The sequence below is a fragment of the Penaeus japonicus genome, unplaced genomic scaffold, assembly GCF_977035675.1.
Source record: "Penaeus japonicus unplaced genomic scaffold, GWHDUDI00000001_assembly GWHDUDI00000035, whole genome shotgun sequence".
NCBI classification, from domain to species: domain Eukaryota; kingdom Metazoa; phylum Arthropoda; class Malacostraca; order Decapoda; family Penaeidae; genus Penaeus; species Penaeus japonicus.
In genome coordinates this window covers 1,204,201-1,215,080 of record NW_028234437.1, presented here as the reverse complement: position 1 = coordinate 1,215,080, position 10,880 = coordinate 1,204,201, and the positions used below count along the sequence as shown (strand labels likewise).

At 38.6% G+C, this 10,880-nt stretch overlaps 1 protein-coding gene and 1 long non-coding RNA gene across 2 annotated transcripts; both read right to left on the bottom strand.

Annotated features, from left to right (window-relative positions):
- Nucleotides 1-2,613: 2,613 nt before the first annotated feature.
- LOC122257711 (beta-1,3-galactosyltransferase 5) lies at nucleotides 2,614-6,754 on the bottom strand. The gene is made up of 3 exons (XM_043023180.2): nucleotides 6,710-6,754; nucleotides 5,935-6,330; nucleotides 2,614-3,714 (listed from the first exon to the last, which is right to left on the bottom strand). Exons 1-3 carry the CDS (start codon nucleotides 6,752-6,754, stop codon nucleotides 3,127-3,129), a joined length of 1,029 nt encoding a protein of 342 aa, XP_042879114.2. The 3' UTR covers nucleotides 2,614-3,126.
- A 651-nt stretch (nucleotides 6,755-7,405) lies between these two features.
- On the bottom strand, nucleotides 7,406-7,888 carry LOC147467486 (uncharacterized). The gene is made up of 2 exons (XR_015190517.1): nucleotides 7,775-7,888; nucleotides 7,406-7,636 (listed from the first exon to the last, which is right to left on the bottom strand). It is a non-coding gene; the product is annotated as an uncharacterized LOC147467486 (long non-coding RNA).
- Between the last annotated feature and the right edge of the window lie 2,992 nt (nucleotides 7,889-10,880).

The following is a 10,880-nucleotide window of genomic DNA, read 5'->3' as shown; positions in this document are numbered from 1 at the left end:
CTAAGAGTTTTGATATCCTGAAAGAAAAAAAGCTAGATCTATAGCATGAATAGATATATGTAAGATTTACTATATATGCCTGTCTTTCTAGGCATTTAGAGGAGGATGAAATGGGCCTCAATATTGTCTGGTGTGTAATGGACCCTAAAGATCCTAGTGAAATATTGCAGAACAAGGCTGTTTGTAAAACAAATTTGAGTTGTATTTTTCATAACCTGAACTTCTTCCCAGAACTAAACAGCTCTTGAATGTTGCAAATGTAAGAAGTGATTATTAACTTGATTAATCACAAATGTTGTACATGTTGAAATGTCTTTTGACTAATGCAAATTACTCTTGCAGCTCAAGGAACATGTAAAATGGAACAGGATTTTGGTATTTAGTTTTCTAAAGCTCTTGCTACGCTGGCTCATTCAGTGACAAAATAATGGTCATTTATCTGAAGACTAGTAACATGATAATGTTGCATTGCATTTGAACCATACATTTTTTAATGTTATTTAATAATACAAAAGGAATGCTAAAAGAATCTGGGAAGAACTGCCAACTGATCAATATACAATAAGTTATAGATACAAATTATTTACGAAGCAGCCATAGATTTTTAGATAAATATTTGACTGATAAATATTGAAGTTCAATGGATCGGAAGACTATAATGTTGCTTGTTAAACATTAACTGCAGCCAGCTGTATAGAGATTTTTAAATTTCAGTTTTTGTGAATCACACTTCTGACTGCATTTAATTAAAGCATAAACAATACAGGGTACATGTTTTGCACTGGGAGAGAAAGCGCATATCAATAGTTTCATCGCTGTGTTATTTATGTGTCCTTTGTCGTTGGTTCCAATGTAAAATCAGTCATTGTAAAAGGATGGTTCTGATTTTGTGCCACCCATTTCCTCTGTAGGAGGTAGAGTTGAGGCCTGCTAAAATGTTTAAACCAGCTTGTCTTATCCCTAACAGCCCTTAAGATCACAGAAGTGACTTACATGTATTTAAAAAGAATATATAATTGTGATCAAATGTAATAGAAAAAATAAGATTATATTAAACTTAAATTTATATAAATGTAGCCAAGGTATGGGCGAAATAACCATTGTTAGATATTGTCATTTTAACCCATAGCATTATCAGATGGGCCCTTTTAACCCAGTCACGATGGGGGCATTCCAGCCTTTCATATTACAATGCTGGGGCTCTCGAACGCATAGGCCTAAATCAGTTAAATAAATGACGCCGTATGGCGTCACCCAGCGAACAGGCCTTGAATGCGCGGTACTGTAGTGTACCACCCGTCCAAAGAGGGTTAAGATGCTTAGGGGTACGTGAACCCAATTGATGAAGCTTATGGCATATGATGTTATTATAAATGTTTCAGTGATTAAGAAAGTTCACTTACTTTCACTCAAACACTTACTCAATGACTGTCAGTCATTCACAAAACTTTTCATGCATGAACCACCACAATTTGCTGCAGGATTTTCATGTTCATATTTGCAAATTATGTACTTCGCTCAGATGTTTCCTAATAATTGGGATTTGCTATGCTGTAGTTGTTGAAGGCATCTATATTAATGATATAATCATAGTAGAATTATGGTAAATAACACTACAGTTGCACGTAAATATCTTCCACCCTTAAGTTTGCCCTTCATGGATAGTACTTTATGCACAATACTCTAATTCTTTAAATTGTTTCATACTTCTCTCTACTCTGTAGATTGCCTCATGTATCCATGTCCGCTTTACATATGTTTAAAACTAGAAAAAAAACAGATTTCAAATTAACACAAAAATCTCTACTATGATCAGTTCCTGAGTGTATGATAGGTGAGTGACTTTCCAGCAAAGGTACCCAGAACACCCCAGGATTCCATAAGAAGGCTGACCCTTCCAGAATGCCCATTGAGCACCAGCCGGAGACCAGCAACTTGTCAGCCTAGATAACCTTTAGAAGGGCACTGCCAAAACTAACTGAGGACCAAGATAGGAGATGACAACATGATAACCATAAATACAGCGTGTGAGGATGTTGCCTGTACGGGGACCAGATGGAAAAGGGGGATGAAGAAGTATGGATATGGAGCATATAGACAAAACACGTAATAATAAAATGAGGCATAGTGAACTGCGGCATGAACCACAGGCACAGAGAGCCATTGTATATCGTGAACCACCCATCACGTATGCCAGTCGATTTAAGCTCTAGTGTCCAGACATTGCCTGTAGGCGCTGTTTGTATGGACGTTTAAGGAAAATCATTTATCATTGGACAGATATATCAGGCTGTGAGTGCAACGTATGCGCGTATGGTTTGCAATTTCTTTAGTTTACTAACCTAACCTAACCTAACCTAACCTAAAGTCATCCTAGATTAGTGGGACCATATAGAGTCAGCTGTCTTAAATGCATGTCTCTCTGGCGACGTGAAATTAACAGACCAGCATTTTCGGTGTCAGGGTTGATGGCTGGTTGACCTTTTCCTCCCAATATCGGGTTCATAAGTCACTTTGAACATTCCTCATGCAACAAACCCGTTGAGATTCAGCGAATCCTCTCGGGGTTTTGTTACTTGAATGTGGAGTGGATCCCCGTAGAGTTGTGTCGGTGATTCCCGATATGTATAATGCTATCGTCATAATGTCATATGCATATTTGTTAATGATTTTGATATGATAATGAATCCGAACTCTAACTTTTGTTTCAGTATATTTTAAAATATGTTGTAATCAATACATCATATTCCCATCCGCTCTAACAAATAACAGCAGTGCAACGTTTCCATATTCTTATCATAGCACCGCGACAAAGGGACATCATAAAACGAGAAGTTAATTTCAATACAAAGTGATTCGGCATCACACTACTGTATGGAATTTACATGAATAAACATAATATATAATAATGCAATGCCACATTGATATAGATGTGCAATGTACCTCCCTGAACCGGAGTCGAACCTCTGCCGCCCTCGGATGTTGGCCGGAGATTGTAGTACTAAAGTACAAGTGCTAAAGTACTTGCTGTGGTTCCTGTGGCTTAGTACCGCACCCTCAGGCTAACACTGAAAGACGGCTGAGGAGCGACTCCGGGTCAGGGAAGTATGTTATACATAAATAAAACTATAATCGAAGCTGAGACTTTTCTTTCAATCGTGGCAGGAGGAATTGGTCGGACATATTTCTATGATAATCGAGAATCGCTTGCCAGCCTTGTTTTCTCTGCGCCTTCGGAGCAAACCAAGCCAGCATATTGCCAACTTCAGTCATGTTGAAGTGGAAAGTGTATTTGTCGTTTCGGTGCAGCTGCTTGAGGCCGGCGTGCTTGCGCAAGATGCCGCATATGTACACGTCGTCCACCCAGATGAACGGAGCCACCTTGGAAGCGTCCAGGAGGCGGGGTATCTGCTTGGTCGGCAGAGTCCACATGCCTCCCGCGCAGTAACTCGGGTACTGCGATGCGGGGTAATCTGCCTCATCCACACTCCACTTGCCTTCCCTCAGAACCGGACCGACCCCGGCATGACACAGGAACGCCTCTGCAGACCTGGCGTCCACACTCCGAAGCTCCTCGGCCAGGCAGAAGACGTCGATGAGGGTGTCGTCGTCGGAGTGCATCGTCCAAGGCACGTGCGGGCAGCGCTGCGAGATCCAGTAGAGCGACGCCAGCGCCTTGTACGAGAGAAGTCTGTAGTCGTCCTTGAAGTCGATCTGAGGAATGGAGCGAGATTTGAAGCGCTTGTTTTTCTCCTTCGTTGATTCGATTCATTACCAGGCAGGTCAACACGAATCGGCCAAAAAGCTGGATTATTGTTTTTTATGTAAAGCTTAAAGCGCTTTGTTATATTTTCAGAGAAAGAAGGAAAAAATATGTAGGTTAAATAAAATTGAACTTTTGCACTAGAGCTGTGGTTGGTTTTAATAAAGAGCAGGAAAATTATTATGCATATATTACCAGCATTACGAGGCTCTAAAGATACATATGGCTAAATATCAATGACAGGCCGTCAGTCAACTGTATGGAACTCTTAGTACCCTTTGATAACGAACGGTTTGTCTACCGCTACCTACAAGCTTTGAATCATCTTACTTACACGTTTTACAACACATGCAATATACGCACACCAAGTGGAAGATGAGTCATTTATCATTATTGCTCTTAAAAGATCTGATGCTATTGGTGGTGAAGTCAAGACCAGTGGCGAATCCAAAGGGCAAAGAGCTAATGCAGCCCTGCTGTATGACAAACCGTCTAACGTTTTAGTTTCTTACACACATATACACATATATTTATATATATTTATACACATTAACACACACACACACACACACACACACACACACACACACACACACACACACACACACACACACACACACACACACACACACACACACACACACACACACATATATATGTATATGTATGTATATGTGTATATATATATGTATATATGTTTATATATATAAATATAATTAAATATGTATATATATATGTATATAATATATATATATATATATATATATATATATATATATATATATATACATACATATATATATATATATATATATATATATATATATATATATATATTCTTGTTTCCTAATATACATTATTATTATTATTATTTATTGTTTTACATTATCCCCCCCAACCCCCTGTCAAAACCCCAGTAAAAGAATCCAGACCCTTCCGTGCCTCAAGAAATCCAAGAATAAATGGCATGAACACGAAGGAAGGAAAAGTCGCGATCCTTTGGCTCTCCGCGTCCACAAGAGCCTGACTTATTACGCATGACAACTTTCACAGCTGAAGCGTTTATTCCGTTTAACGCTCGGTCATTAGTTATTGTCTTGTTGGTTTTCGTTATGTCATCTGCAAGTTTCCCGCCGCCGATGCATTGCGCCTTTTAAACTTTGAGACTTCGCAGTTTATGAACCACCTAGTTTCCGACTTTGTAAATGATTTTCGAAAAATACTTGATGGTTACGGATTATGAAGTTGCTAAGGGATAGTGGGCCAAAAACGTTTTTTATCATATTCTCAAGTACCCGCGCGTACATTAGTGACTGCGTAAGTTAGTTCCAAATCTGAGGGAGGTGTGGTATATGTCACTACCACTGAGCGATAAGAGTCTTCACTTACAGCCTTTCCTTAGGGGACAGTGGGCGTGGGTGGGTGGAAGATTTATGCTGAACAAGTTGAAAACGAAACTATGTATATGCAGAGAGTTACAATATTAAGAAAAGGTAAATTTGGAAAATATGTGAATGGAGGGGATGAACTGCTGGGAAAAAAGGGATTTTTTCCGAGTGTTCATTCATTCTTTTATTCTTGGGTCATCCCTTTATAGTTTCTGAAGCGACCCTTGAATTCACTTGAAATTTCACTGTCCTATTTTCTCCGTACATAACTTCTGTAGCTTTGATATGAGTGTTAAAAAGGTAATTATTCTGTACTGTGGTGTAAGTGCAGTTACTCAAATCCAAATTCAGTTTCTGGGGGAATATTTTTTCCTTATCACATGCTAAATCACTCAGAAAAAATGCATGATAACAAAACTGTTCCATCAGGGTGATTTTACCATGCACACGCCTTGGTAGGATCATCGTAACATATGTTCCTCAGCACAAATTTCTTATTTTTTGCATAATGACGCCACTATGCACTTTCTGGATAACCAAGCATGCAATGTAAAAAGGCAGTCAGCATTTCCTGTGTACTTGTAAACGTAAACGTAAACAAAGATGTAAACAAAGATATTTGTGGCTTGGCCGCTGTTACGAGAACTTCTATTTCTATCCTAAGAGGCTATATCCTTGCCCTTATCTCTCATAACGGACAAACGAGAACACTAATTAGGACAGTGAATATAGCAGATAAACCTCATCCACTCTACGGTATTGCCGTAGCTCCGAATGCCTCACCTGGATGATGTCGCGGAACCGCCGGCTCTCCTCTCGCACAATCCTGGCTTCCTTCTCGTCCACGGATCGTCCGACGACAAACACGGCCGCGAGGTTGAGGGCGAAACCCTGAGCCGTGGCGCTGGCCCATGTGGCGCGAGTGGCGTTTCTCTGGCCGACCTTAGCGATGGTTGAGTGCACGTATGCTATGATGTCCAGGTTGGGGTGTTGGTGTGTGCAGAAATCCGCCTCGTCTATTAGGAACTTCTTGGGGATTTTGGTGCGGGGGGGAGCTGTGGCGACGGCCCTCTCTTCCTGATGAATGGTCTTTGTCGTTGTGTGCGCCGTCGCCTCCACCTCCCTCTGGGTTTGTTTTTGGGTGGTGACCTTTTCCAACAGGACCTCCGTTATCGTGAGCTGTTGGAAAGACGACCTTATCAACTTGCTTGCGTATCTGGTTTGGCGGTGGTAAGATAAGGTTGATCCTTAATTGGATATCTGCCCTTGCGGAACCTCATTAAAGTATTTACACCAAATAGGATGAGATTATCAACGATAAGAAGATCAATTCTCTTTAGTGACCTAGAGATAAAGTAATTTCGTATTTAAATGAAAAGTGGTGAATGAATCAATTAATTTAATAGTTTGCAAGGTTGTAGTTTATAAAGAAAGATGTCCAAAATCAAAAGGGAGTTTTATACGAATATTAGTTGAACTCTTAGTACATAAACTAGAAACTTTTATTTGCATTTCGAAGGCATTGTTTTTGTCGTTGTAGCTTCATATACATACATACCAGCTGATGCCCTGAGCCACTGTTGTTTAGTGGATATCCAACCATCCTTTAACATTTTTTATTATTATTTTTTATTATTATTATTATTATTTTTTATTTATTTATTTATTTTTTATTATTAACATATCCCCCTCTGGTTAGTGACAGATGACCTCTTTCACGAAGGACACCAATCTGTGTCTCATTTTTAGATGTCACTTCTGATAGTTAATCGAAACTAATTAACTAACTTGACTTTTTAATTATTTCTGAAATGTATCAAACGCTAATTGCACTGGAAAGAATACTATAGATGCAAGCAAGTGCGGGAATTAAGTGTAATTACGCTTGACATGTAAATGTAGGAAGATATTATTATATATTAAGTATAGGGAGAAGGTTTATGATGGTGTTTATATCCATACACAAGATTTATTTTATGACTCATTTAGAAGTGAGAAGTGTGAATATTTGCAAATGATGAATGGAGCTACAACTACCATTTACATATTCATAGGTAATGAAATATGAAAGTTTATGATTTTTGATAAAAAAAACGGCTACATTATAATTGCGCATGGAATATTAAGCACGAAGAAGACAATCAGACACTGAACATAGAATATGTAATGGCAAAGATATCAACAAATAAAAATAATCATAAATGGAATATAAAAGTAATAGGTGTTACATCACTCGATTATTGATAGAGGTTAAAAACAATTCCGAATGCAGCATATGTATGCTGTGATATCAAGGAACGATCTGACAATCAATCAATAAAATAACTAGACTCTGGCCATTGTACCACACCCCTTGGCCATGGCCCGGGACCTCTCACCGCCGGCTTGTCTCGCGCTGCCCTTAGAGAAGAGCCCTGGTACAGCGTCCACAAAGTGAGGGCGATGGACAGCAGCCCTACTTGCTGTAATCTACCTCGTGCCAGACCTGAAACGCGAAATTACAATCAGTAAAGTTGCTTTTAGAGCGATAGAATTATAGGGCAAATATCGAAAGTTTTTTCCTATGTGTTGGTTTTGTTTTATATTTGATTATTTAATTCATAGCGGGAGGGGGTCCTCTCACCTCGCATGTTCTATGCCGATTCTTAGAACACCTGTGTTTCTTTTATTCGTGGTTCTTCTTATGTTTTATTTATTTATTTATTGTAGTGCTTTTTTAGTATAATGCTGTATCTGTAAGTATAACCAAAACCAGTGAGCGTTGCTTTGAGATCCCGCGGAATGCTGTTTCAGTTCTGTTTGTTAACTCTTGTTAACACACACACACACACACACACACACATACACACACACACACACACACACACACACACACACACACACACACACACACACACACACACACACACACAACCACACACACACATATACACACACACATACACACATACATAACACTATACACATACACACACACACACATATATTAACACATAACACACACACACACACACACACACACACACACACACACACACACACACACATACACACATAAACATATATAATAATATATATATAATATATATATATATATATATATATATATATATATATATTACATATTTGCACACACCACACACACACACACACACACACACACACACATATATATATATATATATATATATATATATATATATATATATATATATATATATATATAATATAATATATATATATATAAAATATATATATATATGTATATATATATATATATAAGTATATATATATACATACATATATATATATATATATATATATATATATATATATATATATTATATATATATATATATATCGACCCAACTCCTGACATATTTTAACATATTGGCGCTCCGACCGTAAGCTAACACTGTTAAGAAGACTCAAACGACCCCATTCTCTTTATCCTGCCAGTTAGTGGACGACAACAAGGAGTATTGAGATGCCCTTCTTTCTGCTGTCCAGTCAGTCAGTAACTCTATCCAGCACTCATCCCTTGGCGACAAAACGCATTCTCTTATGAGCCATTGAAAATAAGGACGCGCATTCTGTATGAGGTCAGCCATGTTGAATTGCTGGTTCCAGCACGTAACGAGCTTTCCAAAAAGCGAAGTAATTCCTGGCAAAGTTGCATGATAGAAATGTTGAATATCAATATGAAAAAAAATGGAATGGTTCGTCTGCGTTTATGATGAAAATCATGAGCATGACACCATAAAGTTATTCTTAGGACCGTGTGGAATCGTGGCCGTCAAGAATTATTTGGCAGAATGTAAATTTATCTCTGTCGGTTCTATGCCTTGGTTGAATTTTGACGTCATGAACTCAACATTATCGGGTTAATAAATCGCCTTAGATATTTATCTTTATAGTATCAACCCTTCGAGATTTAAAAGATCAGTCTAATATGCATCATAACTCCTCAGACTTATATCGTGTTAATCGTATGAGTCACTTAAGTGTGGCGGGGATTTCCGTAGAGTCATGTTGGTATTATCCGATCGCTTTGTAATCGCGGTAAATGTGTCGCTCTGGAACTGCTGATTCATAGCATCCTTTTATCGTTTTTATCGTTGGGGAATTGTGAGAAATGAACATCTACAAATCATCATATTGTTACAACGTTTCCCGTAAGGAATGGTGAGTGACTTGTGGCCCTCCCTTCCAATCTCTCTATCCTGCCAGTTAGTGGACGACGCCAAGGAATATTGAGATGCCCTTCTTTCTGGATGTTAGCAGCTAAGTACTTTGTAGCGCTTTTCGCATAAGGAACATCGCAAAATCTGAGAGTTGCACCTGTGGTGGTATAAAACCTCCGTTTTGCACAATATATAAGCTCATATATATACGTGGGAACATGCTGTAGTAGTTTATTAACATAGGATCAGTTCAGTCCTCAAGGTAGCGCGGCTTGAGGAGACCTTTGTCCTTGGGTCCTTAACTATCTTCTTTTCTGTTTTCCTTCTCTTACTGACTCAGAACTTTTATCTGCCTTGGGTAGGTATGAGTTTAGAATTTCCAGTACGTGGCCACTGAGTAGGTAACATGAATCTATTCTCCCTTCTGGATCCTTTTTGGCTAAAGGTGTGAAAACATTCACTCCCGAGTGGACACACAACAAACACTTAATTAAAGCAATAAGTTGTAGCACCGAAATTGTTACTCACTCTTTCCGGGTTATCGTTTAGCATTCCACTGAGTTCTCCCACTACCGGAAAGTTTCCCACAGAAGACAAATACCTCTCAGTACATGGTTCATGTAACTCACATATTCATCTAACGAAGCTGCATGGACAAACTTTAGCTTTTCCGTCTCACTGATTACCTAAACATCTGTTCAAAACCTGCGTAGGACACGTACGTTTGTTATTTTTCACCGACACCTCTGTCTCTTGATGAACCCTCTTGTTGCCTGCAGGCGTGTTGTTACCCTCTGCTCACAGGGCGAAATTGATGCACAAGAAACACCTTTCGTACTAAATCATTCGTACGCGACCCTGGTCTGTTTCGGTCACGTGACAACTGCTACTATCACCTGCAAGGAATATCAACCGCATAGTCTCAACCGCATAGTCTAGTTGCACATATTGCCGCTTCAACCGAAACCGAACACCGTAACGGAGAGTCCAGTGATTCGATTTTCTCGATTTTGTCAGTTAGTGGACGGAGACAAATGATATTGGATTGCTCTTCTTCCACGGGTTTTATAACCGAGTATTTATACGTGAGTATAAATTTGCCACCAATTAAAAAAAAAAAAAAAAAATCTAATAGTATTATAGTCACGCACTCCATATACAAATCTACATTATTGTAAAAATTAAAATAGCTATCTATATCATTTTCCTCATTATATCGTCCATTACCATGACAATATGATGATATGATGTTAACGATACTGCGCCAAAATACTGATATATCTTCGAATTGTTTTGAACGCTGGACCCCGAGTTCATCAACTATCATCAACGATCAATGACTTTTGAGACAGATTCACACTTTTCAACTGAGCAAGAATGGCCGATGAAAGTACAGTGATTCCTGATGGACAAGTGAAGGAGTGACGTAAATTCTGCACCATTGCGATGTGCCATAACAAAGTCATGAGATAAATACCACATGAAAGGAATGGCACCTATTGGGAAACGAATCAAGGGAGTTATCCTCTAAAAATACAATGATCA

Bases quoted from the DNA above. Each gene is read 5' to 3' on its own strand.
- LOC122257711 (XM_043023180.2), bottom strand. From the start codon at position 6,754: ATGGTTGGATATCCACTAAACAACAGTGGCTCAGGGCATCAGCTG. The intron at 6,331-6,709 runs GTATGTATGTAT...TCTTTCCAACAG, and splicing joins GTGGCTCAGGGCATCAGCTG to CTCACGATAACGGAGGTCCT. The intron at 3,715-5,934 runs GTGAGGCATTCG...TCCATTCCTCAG, and splicing joins GGTTCCGCGACATCATCCAG to ATCGACTTCAAGGACGACTA.